The sequence below is a fragment of the Stomoxys calcitrans genome, chromosome 2 (assembly GCF_963082655.1).
Source record: "Stomoxys calcitrans chromosome 2, idStoCalc2.1, whole genome shotgun sequence".
Lineage (NCBI taxonomy): Eukaryota > Metazoa > Arthropoda > Insecta > Diptera > Muscidae > Stomoxys > Stomoxys calcitrans.
In genome coordinates, this window is record NC_081553.1 from 170,747,306 (window position 1) to 170,771,528 (window position 24,223).

Sequence of the window (24,223 nt, forward strand, 5' to 3'; positions counted from 1 at the left end):
ATCAAGCTTTTTCACCAGTCCAAGACTTTTTATGTGATAATGAACGGTTGATTTTGCTATATTTAACTTCTCTCCTATCTCACGCTCAGTTACATGACGATCCAATTCGAATAATGCTTTGATTTGGTCATCATCAACTTCATTTGGCCGACCTGAACGAGGTTCATCTTCCAACGAAATATGAGGCAAGTTCGTTGCGGTAGATGCAGATGTCAACAATGGGTGGGGGCCTGATGCCATGATCGTACAATCGTCCGCATATGGTACGATCTTTATGCCGTCTGGAGGGGGTGGAATGGAGGATATCCCACCATATACCACCCCGAACACACATTGTACGTGTTCGGGGTGATATATGGTGGGAGTGATTAGACCGCCCGGAAAGTAATCCGGGTGGTCAATTCTTTTGAGCCTTACAAATCGACCGTACCGTATATCGCCGGCCATGTTACAGAAGCGGGACCGTTTGCCATGCGGCTTTTGGATGAGGATTTTTAGGTTTTGTGTTTTGCTAGGCGTTATTCTCAACCAAAAATTGAGCTGGAGAAAAGAAGGGAGTCAAACGGGACTGAATGCACTTTACTCATGTGGCAACACAATACGCATTTGATAGGTGGGAGCCATCAGCCAGGGGTGGTTCACTAGATGTACACTACTATGGTTCGGCCGATTCTGCCTGGTGTGGCGCTGGGCTCTGGATAGGATGAGTCTTCTCGATATGAGGGGCGCGGCTGGGGCGCTGGTCCAGAAACAAAAGAATAGTAAAGACGGACTCCCATAAAGTTGACGACCCATGCAAACGAAAAAATGTCCATAATCAGCGGATCTGCGCCTGGAATCTTTATAGAGAAGGTGCAGTATACGCACTGGCAGATGCATTGGAGAAGTACAGGGCAGATATAACGACCTTACAATTTTTCGAAATATCGAGGTGACCAACTTTAGGGTCTGCCAAAAGGTGCCCAGACAACCTACTGTCTTGATATTTTGCACACGATCTCTAACACCTTAGCTCTAACCATTCCAGATTTTAAAGAGATATATCTACGCGTTCTCACACGGCATATGTTTTACAAGTTTTTATCGATTTTCTCCCACTGTGCGACGGAGATGAGGACGAGCAGACCAAGAATATTTTCTGCGAGCACCTAGAGAAAGAATACGACCGCTGCCCCGCCCATGGTATTAAAATTGTTTTGGGAGATTTTAATGCGAATATAGAGAAGGAAAATATCTTTGATCCAACAGTCGGAAAATTTAGCCTCCACCACATAACGCCAGATAATAGGTTGAGGCTAACAGATTTAAACATAAAAGCCATATGGTTTGTGGTTCTCAAAGCCATATGGTTGTGCCAAAAACAAGAAGTAGGAAACCAATTGATCACGTTGTGATAGATGGATTACATTCATCCAGCGTGTTAGATGTACGATTGATCCGTGGAGCGAATATAGATTCGGATCATAACCTTGGTCGCACCCGTTTGAGCATGGCGAGAAGAGAAGTACAATCTGACACTGCACAGAAGCTGGATATAAAAAAGCTGCAACACACAACAGATGGCAACGGCATAACCCACCCGACTGGCGCAACTTTGAAGAAAGAAGAAAGCACTCCTTGTCCCGATGATATAACGGCGCAATGGCAATCCATTGTCCACTCGATGGAAAATGCCGCAAACTCCATGCATGGGTACCATAAGCCTCCCCCCAGAAACCTATGAAACGACCAAAAATGTCAAAATGCTACTGACGCCAAGAATGCGGCATACAGAGCAACTTGCAATTAGAAGCAAAGCGCCAGATGAAGGAGATACATGGAGAGGAAAGTGGAGAGGAAAAACGACCATTTCGCAAAAGGAAAAGGAAATGGGAAAACTTGAATGTGGCGCATTGAGATGTACAGGAATCAGAATGAATTCCGGAAATTTTACCAAAGAATCAAACATCATACCGATGGCTTTGATGCAAGCACATTCTCCTGCAGTGACAAAGAAGGAAATATTATAACTGATACAAGTAGTGTGCTTGAGACAGGCAAAGAACATTTTTACCAGCTGCTAGAGTCCGACGATGGCAACGAAATAGATACCGCAGAACTAGTCCCTGATGGTGGTATAGAATGTTTACGTCCTAGTCAAAATGAGGTTCAAGTAGCAATGATTCGTCTGGAGAACAACAACGCAGCAAGAGCCTATAGATTACCCGCTCAACTATTTAAGACTTTAGGCTACACGCTGATAAGAGGTATGCATCAGCTCGTCTGCAAGATCAGGCTATAAGAACGCTTACCCGATGTTTGAAACCTCAGCATACTATGTTCCGTATACAAGAAAGTATACGAGACAGAATGTGCCAGCAACAGAGACAGAATGTGCGAGCGTACTGTGTGAAAGATTAAAACCTAAAGTCAATGATGCAATTGGGCCCAATTCTGCTTTAGACTTGGTAAATCCACCATAGACCAGACATTCACACTATGCCAAATCGATATAATGGGTCAGTCACCGAAAATAGAAACTGTAGTCTTTGAAAGAATCGAAAGAGAGTCAGTGAAAGTGGGTGGAAAATGGATGTTATCAACTCCCTCAACGTCTTGTACACCCCCGAGCAGATAAAGAAAATGAAGATACTTGGGAACCACAACTTTGGGCCAGCCAGCAACTTTATCTACCACGGGAGCGTCGTTATTATAAAGAAAATATACATAGTTCGGGACCACAACTTTAAGATAGTCAGCAACATTATCAACCGTAACCGAAACGAATGACACCAGTTTTGAAATAAAGCGAAGATTATTACTGGCAAACAGATGCTACTTTGGATAACGCAAGCACCCTTCAACGGATCCTTTCTTTGATGTTGATCTGAAGTTATCTTCCAAATTTTATCTACCACGGACCGACGTAACCGTAAAGAAAATGGGGATAGTTGGGAACCACAACTTTAAGATAGTCAGGAACTTTATCAACTTTGATGCAGCCGTAACCCAAACGAATGACACCAGTTTTGAAATAAAGTGAAGAATAATACTCGCAAGCAGATGCTACTTTGGATTACGCAAGTATCCTTCATCGGATCCTTTCTTTGTTGATGATCTGAAGTTATCTTCCGGAGCGTCGGGAGCTTTGGACTGGAGGCGTCGTGTTCCTCTGTTTAGACGAATGGATACAAGCTGGATGGGGGCACAGGGGCAGGAATGTTTGTTGAGTTCCTAGGAATTAGGGAGTCACATAGACTTCTGAACAGGTGCGGTGTCATTCAGGCTGAGGTTTTTGCGATCCTCAGGTCCGCGGATGTGATCCTGAGTGTGTGGAAGCGCCTCTGTGGGTTCGAGGCTGAAAATTTTCCACATCTTTTTTAAGCCACATATTATTCATGGTAGGTAGGAGCAATAAAATAAACGACATGTTAAAAAAACTATTAGAAAATGAAATGGATATTCGAGTCAAGAGTTTCAATAAACTATGTTTATCTTCTCAGAAATATTTTTTTTTTGTAAATTTTGATGACCTGACAGAATACAAACGGTTAAGAGCTTTGAAGTTTGGTGCACACAATTCGTTGCTCTTATTCAACATTATTTTCTGTGTCAATTTGAACATACGCATTCACACACACACACACACACAACGTTTATTGCCGTTTTTAAAATGCAACGACTTGGACGAGAGCACATATTAAAGTTAATCACAGCACTCACATATTATTAAGAAAACTAGGTTTCCAAATGGGATTACAACTGAGAAATGGTAGCAACTGCATTTAATTTATGTGTGCTTAAAGGTCCTTTTTTGTTTTTTTAGTGAAGTGGCAATAAAAATACGGTAGGTATTCTTTCTTCCTAAATTTTTTTATGTATGTATATACTTACGTTACTTTTACATCTAAATTATGTTTTATAAACTATTTTCTTCGTCGATTTTTCTTGTAACCTTTGCCATACCAGCCGGCCTGAGTGCGGGCCAATTTACGCGGAAATGTGTTATTCAAATGCAGTTGACGTTTGGCCATTTCAGCGGCAGCAATATGAGCCAGTGAGATATTCTCGTCGTAGTCGTCTTCATCATCGTCGTCGGTGTATGAGCAACAGTCACAGAGAACAAAGCGACCATTACGAGCTCGTTTCTTGTGTTTCCTCTCGCTTAGGTGGAATTTCTTATAGAATAGACATTCGAATTCGGCATATTGGTCAAAACAAAAATCACAACTGGCTGCTGAGCGATTCATGGCGAAGTTGGGTACAACTTGGAAATTCCAGATGTCTTGATCATCGGGCGGTGGGAAAACTATGCTATGGAGTCCCGAATAGGCATATTTGACATCGTACCAAAGCGGCAATTTTCCTATTAGACAATGCCGTTTTGTTGGCTGACCAGGCAGGGTGGTATCGCCACTCTTTTTGGGCGATGACAACGACATATTCTTTAGGATATCCATTTGTGATTCTATATGTTCCTCGACCTCCTCCGGGGACTTTTCATCGGCCGACAAAGTCTCCTCATCGACTGCTGCAATCATACTTTGAACTTGTGCCAGTCGCGCATTCGTCGGAGGTAAGGCTGGAGGTATTGTATGCAAAGGAGCCAGTGGGGGAGGCTCACTTGATACGTTCAAGGATGGCGTAGCTGGAGGTGTTTGTTTGGTTTTCTCGGCGTTTTTTAAGCCATTAAAGGGAACGGACTCTAAGCCATCGTCAGTTTTAAACTGCACCTGAATACATTTGGGTAACTTCTTTAAAATATGCAAAGGGAAGTTGTTTGGAGCCGCCACCGTTGAGACAGGTGACGGCACATTTGTTTTGGGCGTTGCTCTAATACTTTCCAATTTCATAGTGGGTGGTGTCGCCGTCGCCGTCGGTGTTGCTGCTGTCTTAAGGCCATTTTGATATTTCATCATACCATTCTCGTTTTGCAACAGTGACAGTTTCGGCGGCTCTTCTGTGTGCACGGGATTTTTTATGCCCATTTGGTTTTCGAGCTTCTCCAAGAACTCCTCTGCATTTTTGGTCAACTCTGTTGCTTGTTTTATCAACATTTGTTCGCTCTTATGCAATTCGGCTATCTCAGCCAAAACATCGTTGTTTGGCTCCAGCTTCATGGGCAAATTCGCTAAGGCCTCGGTATTGAGCTCGATTTTTATTTCCTTTTTTGGACTAGCAATAAGCGGCGGCATCGCCGAGCAATTTTGCAACGGTTGTCGCTTGCTTTGTGGGCTTAAGGTATTTGTATTTTGCTTTGCATGATTATATCTGGATATCTCAATCGAGAAGCCCTTACTTCGTAGACCATTTATAAGATCCGGCTCAATTTTCGGCATACATGGCTCTATTTTATATGCCTCTTTTGAAATGGGGCAATCGCTTTTCAATTCCGAGAAAATTCCATTGAATTTTGTGTCATTTTGCGTAATATTACCATTCACTTTATTCACTGTTTTAATGTCAAGTTTTCCTGATGTCGCCGTAATTTCTGTGTTATTCATGGAAATTTTCGAAACGATTTCTTCAAGTTTTAGTGTTCTTTCCAAAGAAAGGTCACTGCTTTTATGAGAGATTGTTCCTAGATTTGTTTTAAGTTCGTTGGAGGGCTCTTGCGCATTTAAAATGCCTGAAAAATCGTGGGACACCTTACCCACATCCGCCTCAGTCTTTAGTTTTTTATCCACATTCTCTTGTTTAATCACGTCGCCGCATTCGATTTCCAATTTTAATTCTTGCTTAATCTTATTTTTCAACTCAAGGTTAGTTTTTATACGCGATCCAACTTGCTTCAGGGGAGTCCGTATACGCGGGCCCTTACCAATGCGATATTCCGTGGTGCCCATTCCTGTACCAGAACTATCGCAACTCATGGCAGAGTCTTGTGTTTCCTCTGCTGCCGTGTTTGCTGAACTTGAATGCGTTGCCATTTCATCTTTCTCGTCGGCATTGTTGTTCTGTTTCAATAATGGCTGCGTTAGAGTGTGTAGTTCTTCGGGCATCAGCAACGTTGCATGGGCAAAGATGGGATCTTTCTCCTTGGTATAAACTGGCACTTGAATTTTTAATTCGTTCATCAGAAGTTTCATAACTCGATCGCATTTACCATTTATTTTCACTTCGGCCAGGGTATCTTTCGGAGTCCACTGTAGATTGACAATACATATCTTGGCTCTCTGCCTCGCCGGCTTGTCCATTTGCCAAAGCCAAGTGTATTTCTTGAGAACTTTCAAGCTGGAACCCAGGCAAAGTATAACATCGGCCTTTTCGGCATTCTGACAAGCTCCCGTCCAATTCAGAGGCCATTTTAGATTTCCACGCTCCCCGAAATGTACAATTGTATCGCACAAAGGTTCGGAACATTTGTGGCAAAGCCGATTGGTTTTATGGCAGTATCGCGCCGTCATCTCTGTGGTATCAAATAATCTCCAGTACACGGAATTCGGTTTACAATGCTTGCATACTTCAACGTACATATTGCCATGTATCTCGGACAGAGAGCTACGTGGCAAACCCGATCGTAAGTGCAAGCCATCACAATTCTGTGACACCACATATCGTAAAATACCGCGACGATGTAGTTCATAGAGTGCCATATGTGTGTAAGTGGGATTTGCGGCAGACAAATCATGTTCTCCTATATCTTCGCCCTTTTTCAAGAGCGTCCAAATGCCTTTGCTGCCTCTGTAGTCGGGTATTAAAGCTGCTGTGCTGATGCCGGCCCCCGTGTAGCAAATTAAATGTTTGGCCTGCAATATTATACTGGCCAATTCTTCAATCTTCGCTTCAATAACTTCTATTTCATCTTCTTTCTCTATAACGCGATCTTTGTAGATCTGTACGCGTTCCTTGCGTTTCTTCACTTGTTTCACAATTTCCGGATGTTTTTCAAGGAGTCGTCGCTCTTCAGGAGTGTGCATAGATTCACATTTTCTATATATGGAATAAATCTAAAAAAAGGCAAAAAAAAACGGTATTAAAACATGTTTAAAATACATAACGCTTAGAAAAGTTATATACACTCTATTATGTAAAGTCGAAACCGCATACTGCAACACGCTTTTGTGAAAAATCCTTTCCTTTACATCCTGAATTTCGATTTATTATGAAAATAGAATCTCATAATTGGAAAAGTTATTTTCGGGGGAACTATCTAGAATTAAAGGCATTGGCATCATGTATCGGCAGTTCCATAAAACCAAGGAACTAAATCTAGAAATCAGCAGTGTGGTCAACAGGAATGTTATGCAAATTTGCCCATGAATATTCCATTAAGGAACAAGGGCAAACTTGTCACATATCAATGAGTGCTGTACGATTCAAGTTTTAAGCACAATGATAAGGGACCTCCATTTTATAGCCGAGTCCGAACAGCGTGCCGCAGTGCGACACTGTACCATTTGACTGCCATACCAAATGGTACAGTACCTCCCAAATGTCGCCAGCATTAGGAGGGGATAACCAACGATGAAAAATTTCATGATGTTCTCGCTTAGATTCGAATCCTGGCGTTCAGCGTCATAGGCGGACATGCTAACCTCTGCGCTACGGTGGCCTCCAGGTCAACAGGAATGAGCAACGGAAATTATGGCTAGAACACTTCAATCACTGAAGCCGAAGTGTGTCAAGTAACGAAGCTTTCGACTTTTGGACACGTAGTAGTGATTGATATGCAGTGATGTAGTTCCCCCCATGTAGTTCAACCGCCGATTCATTTGCCTACAGTGACAGTGCGGAATGAAAAACCATCCGCTATCTCCGAGCCCACAATTTGACATGGATGAAGTTATCAGCGTCATCCGCAGCGCCAAATTGTCCGAGAACCTAGGCTATGGCGTAATTCCTACAGAAAAAATTTTGTTTGGAAAATGAGCAGAGTGATCTCACTACCCCCGAGTCTGGTTGGAAAAATTCCATTTGCTGAGAACCAGAATGGTTTTGGTAAATTGTTAAGCACAATGACTACTGCGCCGCTAATGACGCTGAACGCCTGCGATCGAATCCTGGCGAAAACATCTAAAAGTTTTGGCGTTGTTTATACCCTTCTAATGCTGGCGAAATTTGTGAGGTACTTTGCCATGTGAATGGCATAGCTTTAGACTTGAAACAAGGGTCGCTACCCACACCTCAACATCACTTTTGAAATAACGGAGAATTGGCTCTAATTAATCTAAAGATGATACTTTAGATTAATTAGAGTTTGAAACAGACCACTTCTAGCCAGACATAATACATTTTACAAGGTACTTTTTTATGATCCTAAAGCATAGATACTTGCGAAAGCATGCAAGACACATATGGTCTATTTGAGTGAATGATTCGTCATAAGATTCATATACCAACCTGCGTTGATGGAGAATTACTACATTGGCATCACTAAACATATCAAAATGCAACGATTACGTTGAATGAACGAATATGTACCAGCTTCAGGAGAAGCTTAGCCCATAGCTACCGTGCGCGTCAATTCCATGACAGTTGGTTGTACGTATCGGATGAAGTCTTTCCCGATGAAGTCTTTCATTTGCCGCCTCAGCGTACAACACACTGCAACAACAACCGTGCGAATCCACAGGTTGGAATGCTCCGCACACAGAGTATGATTTGGCTGGCCCCTGCGATAACATCCAAGTAGGTATTGCTGGAGCAGCAAGAAGTTATGTCTTCGCACAAGTAGGACCTGGAGGCCACCGTAGCACAGAGGTTAGCATGTCCGCAACTGACGCTGAACGCCTATATTCGAATCCTAGCGAGACCATCAGAAACATTTTGAGCTGTAGTTATCTCTGGCGAAATTTGTGAGTTAGTATGCCATGCATAAAAATCTCTAAAGAGGTTTTGCACTGCGGTACCGTTCAGACTCCACTATAAAAAGGAGCCCCTTATCAGTGAACTTAAAATTTGAATCGTTCTGCACGCATTGTGAGAAGTGTCACATAGCTGACGACGCCACACTGGCGCAGCATAACTTACCACAGACCGGCCAATTGCTTTGTAGGTGGTCAAGTGCTGCCGACAAGTGACTCAAGGGTCTTGTTTCTACTTTTGACCTTATCGCAAATGGCTGTGGCATATGGGGAGAAAGGGTAAAAGCTGTCAAATGTGACATCAAATATTTTGGGAGGCATGCTGATCGCATGCCATACGCGAATTTGCAGTGAACAATGATACTAAAGATTTAATGGTAGATATCTTCAAATCTGTAGAAGCGAAATAGGCTGCAAGTTCATTGATGTAGACGTTAAGACTGCTGTTATCAATGCGTGGGGGACCTGACGCCATGATCGCACAATCGTCCGCATTAAATACAATCTCTCTGCCGTCTGGATAGGTAGAGGTTAAACAGAGCCCTTTTTTACTCTACGGTATTATTGTTAAAATCAAAAAAATGACTAGCAACCACACAGATAATTCACGACCCAAATGTTTCAGGCCTGGTTTGAGGGACGTGTTGTCGATGTTCTCAAAAAGTTTGGCTTGGCTGACCGTGTCGTATGCTTTCGATGTGACCATTGCCACGAGTACTGTTGAACCCAGTTCAACAACAATCTTTGCCGTTCTCCAAAATCTGCCCCATTTTAGTCATAAGAACATGAATTAAATGAAATTATTAAAATATGAACTTTTTCATGACCCTTAACATAAATACCAATATATGAATTAATATTTGCAATATGGCAACCCTAGCCATGTTAACTATTGTACTAAATTTAAAAACACATAGCTGTCTTCTTCTAACTTTAAATTATATTGCTGAAATACATTTTTTAATGTTAACCGATACATTTTATATGATGCCTTGGTTACCTTTGCCACTGCCATCTTTTACTTGTGCAGCAGCAACGATAGAAAGCGGTAAGGGTCATCAGGCTAATAAAACTGTTCATCACTTGGAAACTGAAACTGTGCCTATTTTCTTCATTTTTATTTGGGTTCCTTACACTTCCGGGAGATTTAATTCCATCCAACTACAGTCCACTAGAAGGGTCTACCGGAGTTGTACATGGTCCTATCGAACCGTTAAGGAATTAGCCGAAGGATACTAATTTATTGGATCACGTCCACCGCTCAACTTGTATATTCCCCCAAATCCGATCAAACACTATGGAGAAAAGGTATGTAAGTTTATTGGTGTGTGAACGGTTAGGCTTTTGATAAAAAAGAAACGAACTGCTAAGAAATCTAAATTATCTGATGACCGAATATATTGTACATATTCGTTAAATTCTCGTATCGAAAAAAAATTGCATTAAAGATTTCAATTCTGTGTTGAGGTTTGCACATAGTCCGCATAATTACTATTATAACCCCGCTTTTATTAAAAGTGCTTTTTACGAAAGCGCCTTTTTCTGTTACATTGAAGTAATATATCTAACATATCGGTCATGGCTTCACGAGCATGACAATCGCATTTTATGGTTACCGAATTAACCTCAATCAACACTACGAAGAAGAGGCAAGAGTAAAGTAAAGTCATACTTTCATCGCCTCATTGCACTATTTTCTGTTTTACCATTTAACACGTTCCTCTTATTCTGCTGTTTGCTTTTCTGTATGGATGTTGATAAAACATCAGAATCGAAAAGAAACTCTTATAGAATCAGTTTGGCAAAAGAGACTTTTTACAAGAGGAAGAAACCTTGAAAACTTTACTACTCTCTTATTGCTTAATTATTTTTTCTACGGCTACAAAAAAAAAAAAAAAAGAAAAAGTACAACTCGAACTCCCATACTTATTTTCCCCAGTTAGAAATCCAATTACATAGTCTTTATTCAAGACTCTCTTAGAAATATATTTCTCTGGCTTGGGTTCTCTTTTTTCAACATTGCAAAAAAAAAAAAAGCACTATACTCCTCAGTCTCTGCTGCCGTGATCACGCCGACGTAAACGTGATAATTACTGCAACAGCCAGCAGCGCATTACAATACCACAACCAGCAGTGCATCACAACTTGACTCTCTTTTTTCAAGTATTAGGCGCGGCCATCGTTGCAGACATCCCATCTCCATCTCTCTGCATTGATTTATTTTTTTATATATATGAGCTCTTCTACTGAGAGGTTAGTTAAACGCCGGTTGACTGCTTGCCTGTCATTCTTATCGATGTGTGACTTGAAAAAATTTGTCAAAAACTGTACGAATGATTTTTTAAAGAATGCATGCATAGTGATAGTTGAAGAAAAAAAGAAGGCAAATTTATTTTAAGTGCGTTTATTAAGAAACCTCGAGTTGTTGTATAAAATAGAAGAATTTAAAAGAAATAAATAGTTATTGTGCAGAGTGAGAAAAAAAAAAAAAAAAAAAAAAAAAAAAAAAAGTTTTTTAGAGAATTTTATGAAAGTTTGAAGGAAAAGGAATATTTTTCACAATTTGAATTGAGGAAAATAACGAAAGAGCACAGAGTAAAAAAATTAGTGCACTAATTTGGAAGAATTAAAGAAAATTTACAATTGAAATTGTCTCCATGTGGATTATAATAGTCAAGCTGGCTGCAGAGTCTTTTTTCCATAACGGATCACGGCACATGGTTTATGACTAGACGAGAAGAGTGAGGAAGATTCGACCGGTTACCGAGGGGAAAAATATGGTGAGTGTATTTCTACATATGACATATATGAGGGTCGTTTAGAAAGTTAACCCCATTAAAGTTGCTAGGAGCAAAATCATTTACTAATACTGCCTTCGTGGGAGAAGTGAACAAACCTGTATATATTCTGTCATATACTATGCATATTGGAAAGGAAATTGACTAATCGGTCTACGCATACCACTGGGTTATGGCACTGTGTTAAACTTTGGTCTTATTGAATATTTCCATCCCATCTGTAAAACAAAATACATAAAATTTTGAAGTTGTTGCAAAACCTACCAAAAACTGGTTCAAATTTGCTCACAATTTATTGATTCAAGCTTATATTTGTTAAAAAAAAAAAAAAAAAAGTCAGAATTTTGAAAATTGAAAAAAAGCAAAAAAAGAATTTTTTTTTTTCTCTTCCTACTATTTTCTTTCTCATTCTTACTATATGCATCTAAATTTTGATAATTTCTTTCGGCATACCCAAAAAAAATAAAATTATTTTAAAGTCATATTAAAAAGCAAAAAACGCGAAAGTCCAACAGCCAAATCAAAAACCGCTACAGTGACTTTAAATTGCATGGTACGTGTGGGTGCGAACAACCAATAGCAGCCAAGAACACAAAATTTGCCAAGGAAAGCTGAGTTCATTGACCCACAGAAGAAGAGAGAGGGAAAGTTGCCGACAGTGTCTAGTTGAGGCTATTACAACTGGTCAAAGATTGAATGGATCATAGAGCATGCAATAGAAAGGGATTTCAAGATATTATTTGGGGATTTAATTGATGCCTTTGTTACCAAAAGGAAAACCACTGATAATACCCAGAACGCAAAAGTCGAATATTTTAAATATTCCCTTATTTTGAAACATATATGATCGCTGGGATTTGAAAACGCTTTCTTAATACATTTATTTGAAAGTCGCCATAATGCAAAAAAAAAAAAAAAAAACAACAATAAAAGCTTAGTATTTAATTGGCCATCTTACGAAAATTGCTTATGAAAATTCTTATTGGTTGACATATAAAACCTTCACAGGAAAGAAATTATATAATTTATCATTTGCATTGTCTGAAGTTTAACTTGTTTTTTGGTGGATTAAGGACTTAGCGAGAAACCGAGTATATCCTATCAGATTTCATAGGTTTGTGAACCCTAAGGAAACAATTTTACGACGTTTTACATACTAAAAGCTGCGCTGGAATAAGGATTGATTCCAAGAACTTGGTTCGTTTGGTTTATCACCTTTATTTCTCACGTTTTATTTTCACGATATATATATTCAGCAAAGTGTCCCTACAATCGTGATACAAAATTATTTTCAGTTTAATTTTTTCTGCTTTATGGTCAGCGTATTTTGGCCAAGTTTCGCCACTAACTTGGTTACCATTCTGATATCTATTTTGTCTGAATTACTTTCACATGCAAACTGCCAGATTATTTCCAAGGATTTGAAGATAATTAGGATTTCACTTTGTGATTTTTGGAATTTTTTGATTTGGAATTTGAAGATTTCACCTTATAAACTGATTTGACTGTTTCCTACCTGATTTCTATTGTTTTGAGATTTTTTTAATAAAATGGCTTCGCAAAAGTTTATTTTCTTTTCTGACCAAGTGGTCACTTTCTGCGCGAATTTTTCTGACATACCACTTGAGGATCATACGGCCTCCGGTCTACAAGTGGAATTGGACGATTTGGAACGCCGTTGGCGTCAGCTTGTTGGCATATATGAGGCTGAGATGACATCTCAGGACCCGGCTTACACTGAATCTATACGCACGTCCGTACATTCGAAGTTTTCAGAGTCTTGCAAGGTTTACAAAAGCTGCAAGGCGTCAATATTGGACCTAGTTCAGATTGAAAGACAGAAGCTGGAAAGTGCCACACAGCAGAAAAGACCTGAAGCAAAAGTCGTAGATGAAAGTGGTTACGCCTTAAAAGTTCCTCCTTGTGATACGGAGTGCTTTAGCGGTGGCTATGACAAATGGCCTAGTTTTAGGGATATGTTTACGGCCATTTATACTAAACATCCCAAGCTATCGGCAGCACAGAAACTGTTCCATCTCAGGGCCAAGACTCGCGGTGAGGCCAATCAAATTGTAAAACAATTTGCGCTCACCGATAACAATTTCGACTTAGCATGGGAGTCCTTACGGCAACGGTATGAAAACCATCGTATTCTTGTCAATCATCAACTGAGGAAAATTTTCGAAATCGATAATGTGACTTCGGAAAGGGGAAAAGCTCTCAGGAATCTACAATACACTGTAAATAACTGCCTTGCGGTCTTAAAAACTTATAATATTTCGGTAATGTCATGGGATCCCTTCCTAGTGTATTGGGTTTCTTCGAAACTGCCGGAAGAAACTTTAACAGCATGGGAAAATTCGATTCATGACCACAAGAGGATGCCAACCTGGTGCCAGTTAGACGATTTTATATCGAAACGGTGGAACATGTTGGAATCGATTTCCGACATGAGGAAACCTTCCAGTACTTCATCGACTGCCAATAGGTCACAGAGTTTCCACACTAAAACTGACGCGACCTACCGTCCGTGCAAAGTATGTCGCCAAAACCATGCTTTAAGAGCCTGTCCCAAGTTCAAATCGTGGTCGCTTAGCGAGAAGCAAAGATTTGTAACTTCTAATAAGGTCTGTGAGAACTGTCTCTCTTACGGTCATAGCGAACAGAACTGTCAAAGCGAAAATGTTTGTCAAAAATGTCATAGAAAACATCATACCATGCTACATCCAGAAACAAATGAAGCGCAGAATCGTAATGAGAATACGAGGCCAATGAACGTAGAGGCTGGCTCCAACCAACGGGTACCTCAAAATCAGTCAGCATCCTTCCATATAGATACATATTATGATGAACATCCATCAACGTCGGAGGCCGCATACCCAGCGCCATTCAATGTCCAATCGCATTTCCATGACTCCGGAGAAGGAACTGTCTTGCCTACTGCCTTGGTAGAAATAGACCATTTAAATACACTTTTTACTGTTAGAGCATTCATCGATCAGGGTTCTCAGGAATCATTCATTTCAAATAGGATAATTAATAGACTATCGATTCCTACCAAGAAATCCTTGACAAGAATATCAGGACTAGGAGGAATTGTTCTTGAGAACTCCTCCAAACTGTGTCATATAACATTGAAGGCACGAACATCTGATTTTAGACTGCGCACATCGGCCATAGTGGTTTCGGGCTTAAATCACCTTATGCCAGGGGTTCCAACACCGGTTTTAGACTGGTCGAGATTGAACCGCCTGGAACTAGCTGATCCAACCTTCTTTAAACCTGGGTCCATAGATATGCTATTAGGTAGCGACGTTTTGCCGTCGATTATCAAATCTGGTGTCCAAAAGAACATCTCAGGCAACCTATTGGCACAAAATACTGAATTTGGTTGGTTGGTTAGTGGTCCGCTGAAGACTCGTGCGGTTTCAGTTTTCGCTTCCTGGATAACGTCTCCTGACACGCTGAATGAGGACATTCGGAAATTTTGGGAGATAGAGGAGGTTCCTGTTTCAAAACCTGTGTCCGAAATTGATGCCTGGTGTGAGGAGTTTTACCGGAGAACCACAACTCGCCTGCCAGACGGAAAATACATGGTCAGACTGCCATTTCAACAAGACCTCCCCTCTGAAATGATTCTCGGGTCTTCGAGACGCGCCGCAATGGGACAATTCCTTAGAATGGAGAAAACTTTAGCAAATTCTCATGCGCTATCATCCGAATATTCTAAGGTTCTATTCGAATATTTGACTCTAGAACATATGGAGCTGGCCCCACCAGTTGAAATACATGAGAATTCTCGATATTCCTCCTTTTACTTACCACATCATGCTGTAATAAGACCTGAGAGCGCATCCACCAAAGTAAGGGTGGTTTTTAACGCTTCCAAAAAATCTTCCACCGGCGTTTCTCTAAATGACATTTTGTGTACCGGCCCGACTCTTCAAAATGACTTAATGAATGTAATACTACGCTGGCGATTCTACAAATATGTTTTCAATGGCGACATCGAAAAGATGTATCGCCAAATTTACATTCATGAAGATGACAGGCCATTCCAAAAAATACTGTTTCGAAAATCGTCCTCTGAGGAAATTCAGGACTTTTATCTGAAAACTGTTACATTTGGTGTAAACTGCGCACCTTATTTAGCAATACGAACGTTATTGCAACTGAGTGAAGAGGGGAAGGCTACGCATCCAAAAGCTGCAGACATTCTTCAGCATCAAATTTATGTAGACGATATATTGTCTGGCGGGCACACAGTAACAGAAGCGCGAACCTACATTTTGGAGCTGATAGATTTGTTAAGTTCTGCTGGATTCCCATTAAAGAAAATGACTGCAAATCACCCTTCGATACTCCAACATTTACCCCCCGAGGATCTTCTAACCGAAGACTTTTTAAAATTTGAGGAGACCAGCGAAACAAAAACGTTAGGCATACGATGGAATGCCATGACTGATCAATTTTTCTATAAGATAACGAATATATCTGTTCCTTCGTCCCCAATAACCAAGAGGAAAATCTTGTCAATTGTTGCAAAGCTTTTCGATCCAGCAGGCTGGCTGTCTCCAATCATTGTATTGGCTAAAATTCTAATGCAGCAACTTTGGATAGATGGGACCGAATGGGATGAGGAGGTCAAACCGCATTCTTTAGAAAAATGGGATATATTCATATCTAATCTCCCCGAGATAGAAAACTTGAAAATCCCTCGTTGGATACGTTACTCTCCTGAGGGCAAGATTCAAATGCACGGATTTTGTGATGCCTCAGAAAAGGCGTACTGTGCCTGCATTTACGTTATAACAACGTCTGCTACTAATGTTACAACTTCATTCTTATTAGCGTCGAAAAGCAAGGTAGCCCCATTGAAGACAATCAGTTTGCCAAAGTTAGAGCTTTGCGGGGCAAGATTATTATCCAAATTGACAAAATCTGTTTGTCAAAATTTAAGCTCAACTGTATCTGAAATATATCTGTGGTCTGATTCCACAATTACCTTGGCTTGGTTACAAAAGCCTCCGTTTCATTGGAAAACATTTGTAGCCAACAAGGTTTCTGAAATCTTGGACAACGTTGGTAACGTCAGTTGGAGACATGTTCCAACTAATGAAAATCCGGCCGACATAGGCACTCGTGGATGTACCGCAACCAAACTTAATGAAAATCCTTTGTGGTGGCATGGCCCACCTTGGCTAGTAAAATCGACGGAATATTGGCCAAAACAAACCACGTACAAAGAACCAACACTGGAAAGGAAAATTGTGGTGTGTCAAACACAAGTTCATGCACAAGAGGTACTAGAACGGTTTTCATCTTTGGATCGAGCACTACGAGTCATTTGTTTTATGTTTCGATTTATTCGAAAATGTCAGAAACGATATGATGGCCATATCCAAGCTAATTTTATTACATCTCAGGAAATTCATTTTGCGAAATACAGACTGATCCAACTCGCCCAGATGTCACACTTTCCTGCAGAATATCAGGCCGTAGAATCTCGCCAAGCCATAAATTCTAAAAGCAGGCTTTTGACACTGAACCCGTTTTTAGATGAAGGTGGACTGTTGCGTGTCAACGGCCGCCTAGCGAATTCGGACCTGAGTTACAATGAGCGCTTTCCCATAATACTGCCTGAAAATTCGAAATTTTGTAAACTATTTATCGATTTTACGCACAAAATCCTATTACATGCTGAACACCAAACCATGCTGCGTAACATTCGGCAAGAGTTTTATGTTATTCGCTTGAAAAGTGCAATACGACACTGCGTTCGAAACTGTAAGATATGCACTGTGTACAAGCACAAGGTTAGAAACCAAATAATGTCTGCCCTACCCGCTGAAAGGTGTACTTTCTCTTTACCTTTTACTCACACGGGAATCGATTTTGCTGGACCATTCGAATTAAAGACGTCCAAAATTCGAAACGCCAAACTACAAAAGGGTTATGCTGCAATTTTTGTTTGCTTATCGACGCGTGCTGTTCACTTAGAGGCCTGTTCGGATTTATCGACTGAAGCTTTCCTCTCCACTTTTAATCGCTTTGTAGGAAGAAGGGGTTTTCCTAAAAAGGTTTTTTCCGACAACGGAACTAACTTCATAGGTGCAAATAGAACCCTTGTGAGGGAGTTCAAGGAATTTCTGAAAGCTTCTGAAAAATCTGTTATTGAGAAATATGGTATGCACGGGTTTTCTTGGCACTTCATACCGCCCCACGCTCCACATATGGGAGGCTTGTGGGAGGCGGCTGTGAAGAGTATGAAAACACATTTTCGAAAGGTTGCCTCGAACATGAAGTTCACATTTGAGGAGTTTTCCACCCTTTTAGTGCGAATTGAGAGTGTACTGAACTCGCGACCACTGTCTCCTATCAGCGAAGACCCCACTGATCTTATTCCACTGACTCCTGGCCACTTAATTAGAGGGGCCGCTTTGATGGCCATACCTGAGGAATACTCAGATAATTTATCGTTGATGAATCGTTGGCAAAGACTGAAAACTTTGCAAATACTGTTTGCTAAGAGGTGGAAAAATGAATATGTATCAGAATTACAAAGAAGATACAAATGGAAGACTACTCAGCTTAATTTGGAAAAAGACGATTTTGTTGTCGTCAAAGATGACAATCTTCCCCCCACGGAGTGGTGTCTGGGAAGAGTATTAAAAGTTTTCACTGGAAAAGACTCCAAGGTTCGTGTTGCGGAAATACGCACACAGAATGGAACACTTATTCGTCCTTTAGTTAAACTATGCATTCTACCCAAAGCCTAGTCGTTAGCCTTAGTAAAACACGTTCACACACTCAATAAAACTTACATTCTAGCACATCATCTAGCGCACCAAAATGTCGCATTTGTAAAAATCGACATTACCTTAAAAATTGCCCAGAGTTCCAGCGCATGTTCGTGGCCAAAAGACGAGACGTAATAAGAGAAAAGGGCTTCTGTTACAACTGCCTTGGCACAGCTCACACCCGGAACTGGTGCCCATCCAGAAGCAAATGCATGGTGTGCCAGCTTAACCACCATACCATGGTTCACGTGGCTAAATCACCCAACCCTAAGGCGGCAAGTCAACCCAGGGAATCATCCAACACTCACGAGTACCACCGAAGCCGAACTAGCTCCCATAAACCATCATCATCACGGACCAAAAAACAATCGAACAATAGGCAACGAAGTTCACCACAAAACAAGAGAACCAGCAACCATAAGCCGCACTTTAAAGAACGGTTGAGCCGACGTTCTAGAGTTCATGTGTTTTTGCCTACGGCTCTAGCTCGTGTTCGAACCTCTGAAGGCCCGGCAAAGGCCAGATTACTACTGAGTTCAGGCGAAGTTCAGACGGTGATACTCCAGGCCCTGGTAGACAGATTGAATCTTCAAACGATAAAAAGGGACAGTAAGACTTACTGTACCCTAAATTTAGAATCTTACCATGATCCGATGGTAAAAATTCAAGTAACCGGCCTTGTTCACTCCCGTTTCCATACAACTCTTCCAACAACTACAACGGCAGCAAAACTTCGTACAATTTATGACACCCTGCATGACTTAGCCGATCCACACTTCTGCAATCCATCAAATGTCGAAATTCTGCTGGCCAACGATAATTTACCAAAAATATTAAGAGCTGGAATGATTCAAACGTCCTCAAATATGCCGATAGCTCAAAGCACCATCTTTGGGTGGATCATCTCTGGAGCTTGCCATTATTAAATTGCATTCCTGCAAGGCGGGCGGCATGTTGAACCCAGTTCAACAACAATCTTTGCCGTTCTCCAAAATCTGCCCCATTTTAGTCATAAGAACATGAATTAAATGAAATTATTAAAATATGAACTTTTTCATGACCCTTAACATAAATACCAATATATGAATTAATATTTGCAATATGGCAACCCTAGCCATGTTAACTATTGTACTAAATTTAAAAACACATAGCTGTCTTCTTCTAACTTTAAATTATATTGCTGAAATACATTTTTTAATGTTAACCGATACATTTTATATGATGCCTTGGTTACCTTTGCCACTGCCATCTTTTACTTGTGCAGCAGCAACGATAGAAAGCGGTAAGGGTCATCAGGCTAATAAAACTGTTCATCACTTGGAAACTGAAACTGTGCCTATTTTCTTCATTTTTATTTGGGTTCCTTACACTTCCGGGAGATTTAATTCCATCCAACTACAGTCCACTAGAAGGGTCTACCGGAGTTGTACAAGTACGTTCTTTCACATGGCCTGGACTGATTAAAGTCAATGGTGATGTGGTGTGTGATGGTAATGCAAAGCAGTTGTTGTGTTATGCCAACTTCGAAATCCATGCTCGGTGAATGGAAATTCTCCAACGAGACTCAGGAGTTGTAGTCCCTCAAGCGTCTTCGCTACTGGTTAGAGAATGAAGATCGGTCTGTACGACTCCTCCTTGATAGGGTCCTTTCCAAGCTTCAATAGTGCTTTCACTCTGCACATCTTCAGACAACGTGTACTATAAGGGTGTTCAAAGACAGGTTGAGGACAATTGTAAGGTACTCGTCTCCGGGTAGGTCCTTCTTTCGAGACCCAATACCTTGGATGACTTGGCGATAAAACCGATACCTAAGATACATTGCACCAAGTTTGTTTCAGATTCAGGCTGGTAAAAAGCGAGCGGAAGGAACAGTGGCAAACTTCTAATATATCAATGAATGCTTTCCGATTTAAGAGTCCGAATGGAGTGCCGCAGAACGACTCGTTTTTTGTGGAGAAGTTTTTACATGGTAGAGTACCTCACATTAGGAGGGGATAACCTGGACAGACAGGTATGCCACAAATGTCGGGCCTGAAAACTTTGCCATTAACTGGGTAACAACTACCAAACGGCGGTATGTGCACGTTGTAAAGCTTTATCTCGGCAGCGGGCTTGACTGTTATCCCAATACATTCCATTCAGAGTTCACTAGCGCCAGGCGCACGCAAGATGGGTCTATTCTGCACGGAATGGTGTATCACGAAGGCCAATCCCCCATATACACTCCTTAAGCGATCCTTAAGTAGAACATTGTATCCCTGACAACTATGCAGCCTGCAGGTGTTGGTCAGCTGCAACGAATATGTTGCTGCAACTGCAATATACATTGGTGGAAAAAATAATGCGAACAAGAGTTACTTTAAATAATATTGCACAAAAAGAGTAAGGAAACATGATAACTTCTGTATAAACAATCCCATGGTAAATAATGCGGTTGTACGTACCGGATTGACCTGATGGACTTCTTCATCGGCAAGGGATGCCGCCTCAGTGTATTACAAAAACAACAGCAACACACTGATTACTTCAACAACTTCTGTATGAGGCTGAACCTGGATATTCGTAGACATGTTAGGTTTTGAACTTAAATTCGATATTAAATCTCATATAATTAACGGACACTCATTATGATGATTTTTTCAGTAAATTCACTTGGAAAAAATAATAGGGACAATTATCAAAACGTTGTAATTGCTTATGATTTGTCTTTTTTTTTGTAACTAAAATCTAAAAGGAGAGAAAAACAAATGGGCACCACTCTATAGGTTAGGATCGCTGACGAGGATTGCTATATCCACAAACATATAAATATCTAAAACAACCATGATAGCCTTGGATTGGTCTTGTGATCAGCATGAATGGAGACGCCTGCAAGAGAGGAATCCTAAGGAATTTGGGATAGATGAACTTTATACTTATTTTTAGATTTTCAATAAATCTGCTTCACAAGAATTTTGTCCGTACTTATAGTTTTTTTTTTAAGTTTAAAGAGCTTCTTTGAATTAGAGCTACGCATAAATTGTAGATGGCTCTTGCAATTACATCAAACTGCTCGTTGTTTTTCTTTGATAATCTCATACCCAACTTGAATTCATAGCACTTTACAACAATCACAATCAAAACAATCACATTACATAGATTCTACATAATGTGATTGTTTTGAGTCTAAACCTGAAATGTGTTATTGTGGCATTTACGTTAATAGTAATTAACAAGCTCATTGAGAACTTTATTACCAAATATTAACTATACCTCATTCAGGTTACAAGAAGTCTCATTAAAAAGTCTAAGAAGCAAAGCAGGACAATAACAAAGTGGAGGGACATATAAAAACCCATCGATTTGTTACATGTGCACAAACACACCCACCCCCAAAAACACTACCAATGACAACACAACATCAACAGCAGAAACACAATTACCCACAAAAAGGAATATTCACACAAAGTACAGTGTGCAGCACCACATACACAATTCGAGCCACATCAATGTGACGACGGATGTATGGTGTTTGTGCGATCTCTAATCATTATCATCATCATATCTAAATACATGCATGTCTACATAGATATGTATACAATGTATGTATGTAATTATAATAATGTGGGAACTTGATTGGAAGTGAGGCAATTAAATATTATTATTTACTTTACGAATGGTATCCTTTTTGCGTCTTTTTTCATTGTCCGTCTTGGCCGGATTTAATTTGGCTCGGGTAAGATACGTCTGCAGAGCTTCTTTTGCAGACGTTTCCTTCGTGGGCAGCATATCATTATCCTGCGATGACTCCACATCCACAACTTCCATTGCGGTCGTATTTTGACGATTGCTGCTCCGCATTTTTATTTTCGCACCAAAATAGCGAACACGGCTTCCCTAGTTTTATTGTTTGTACCAACTTGTCAGACCGCTAATCAACAACTTTTTTCGAAGGCTTAATGGTGCCTTCTTGCACCATTTAGATGTGAACCCCTTTCCGATGTTTAGTTAAATATAGAGACGAAAGAAGCTGCTGCGTTATATTTCCACACACATTTCACTTTTATTTCGGCGATGTTTTTTCTCTTCTTCCGCGTTACTTATATAAAACCTTTTTTGTTGTTTTAAATCATAGCTCATTTTACATGATAATTGTTATGTTTTATTTTGCTCAGCGAATTTATTAATAATTCTTTTTTGCTAAGTTTTTTCCGCGATTTAATGAATATTAACACAAAATAAACAAACAAAAACAATTCTTAAATCCTATCCTTCTCTGGCCTTCACGAAGATAAATAAGAAATAACACTGACGCTGACAACACCATTGACAATTTGTTTAATTTCACCAAGCGTTGAAGATGGCGTTGTCTTATATTAAATAGTAAACACGTTTTTGCGCTAACAAACCGTAGGCGTGTTTTATTTGCCAACCTATACTCTATGGTACTGATGACAGCTCTAGACATGCTAAGGAAACTTCTACCAAGGCGTGTTGTCTTTCATCAAATCCATCTGCTGTCTGGTGATTGAAATTCTTGTGGTATTCATTCTTCATTGGCCAGGCATTACAGGCAAACAAGATATAAAGGCCTGTTCCGATTTTCTCGGAAGTTTGAGATTACAAATCTCAAAGGTATTATCGCTGTATAAAGCTGCCTTCAGTCGAGGAAAGCATATTTCTCCATACAAAATAAGAAAGAAAATTGAGTACATTGAGACCACCTTTAATTGTTTCCCCATGCAACTTTGCTATCAATTTGCCAGCAGCCCTTATAAAACATATTTGACACAAGCCATGCATAGTATAATTAAGAGGTAGTGTCATTAGCACAACAACAAAAATCTACCCCAACGAAACTACCTTGAGTGGAAAATACCGTAAGTTGAAATGTCAAAGTGGTTTTAGAAATCAACTTTGTTTTACAACTTATCTTCTTCAAATGTGTTTTATAGTTGTATTTTCGTCATTATAACACTGTTGTGTTGCTTATGTGTTGAATATCGGTCCAAATAGAACATTTTCTTAAAATTTAAGAAAAATATCACAGCTGTGATATCAAGCCTTTCGACATTTAGATTTACTGCAAAATCTAAATAAAAAACTGTACTCAACTGTTCGCATGACCTAACCTTATAAGTGCATCTTGCAAGCCATGGTACAATTAAGAGGTTGCGTGCTATACAATAACAAAAATCTACCCCCAACGAAACTACCTTGAGTGGCAAATGCCGTAAAATGAAATGTCTAAGTGGTTTTTGAAATAAACCATGGCGAAACAACTAAAGGTGGTTTCATTTGTACAACAACCACAAATCATATGGTGGAATCCGCCATCTTGGCATCAAGCTAATCGACGTTTTGCCAACACAAACAAAGAAATTTGTGTGCGTGTGTATATACGTCTGCGTACATGAGTAGAGAATATGCGTGAAAAAAAATCCAAACAAAAATCTGACATTTTAATAGCGTCAAACCTGGCCGGCTGTTAACAGCTGTTTGCATGAGACCACCTTTTTAAATCCGCCTTGAAGTAAATTTTGTTTTAGAACTTATATTCTTCAAATTTTTTTTAATATTTGTATTTTCATCATTAGAATATTGTTCTGTTGCTTATGTGTGGAATATCGGATCAAATTGAACATGTTTTTAAGATTTCAGAAAAAATCACAGCTATGCTATCAAGCCTTTGACATTTAGATTTACTGCAAAATCAAATCAAGAATAAAAAAAAATTGTACTCAGCTGTTCGCATGACCGAGAAAGAAGATGACAACAAAGAGAATGCAAAAAAATCTGACGTCTGTTAACAGCTGTTCGCGCGAGACCACCTTTTTTAATCCGCCTTGGTTATTAACAG

At 40.0% G+C, this 24,223-nt stretch overlaps 2 protein-coding genes across 3 annotated transcripts; one reads left to right on the plus strand and one right to left on the minus strand.

Annotated features, from left to right (window-relative positions):
• Nucleotides 1–1,404: 1,404 nt before the first annotated feature.
• On the minus strand, nt 1,405–22,632 carry LOC106081650 (NAD-dependent protein deacetylase Sirt7). The gene is made up of 2 exons (XM_013243778.2): nt 22,033–22,632; nt 1,405–6,929 (listed from the first exon to the last, which is right to left on the minus strand). Exons 1-2 carry the CDS (start codon nt 22,222–22,224, stop codon nt 3,906–3,908), a joined length of 3,216 nt encoding a protein of 1,071 aa, XP_013099232.2. The 5' UTR covers nt 22,225–22,632; the 3' UTR covers nt 1,405–3,905.
• Nucleotides 11,313–19,490, plus strand: LOC131994996 (uncharacterized). 2 transcript variants are annotated; one of them, XR_009397040.1, is made up of 2 exons: nt 11,313–11,566; nt 11,628–11,898. XR_009397040.1 is itself a non-coding variant. In XM_059362418.1 (2 exons), the coding sequence occupies exon 2, from the start codon at nt 18,492–18,494 to the stop codon at nt 19,308–19,310; it is 819 nt and encodes a 272-aa protein (XP_059218401.1). In that variant the 5' UTR covers nt 11,313–11,566; nt 18,416–18,491; the 3' UTR covers nt 19,311–19,490. The 2 variants fall into 2 exon arrangements, 1 of the variants encoding a protein (XP_059218401.1); XM_059362418.1 differs by lacking the exon at nt 11,628–11,898 and adding an exon at nt 18,416–19,490.
• Nucleotides 22,633–24,223: the final 1,591 nt, after the last annotated feature.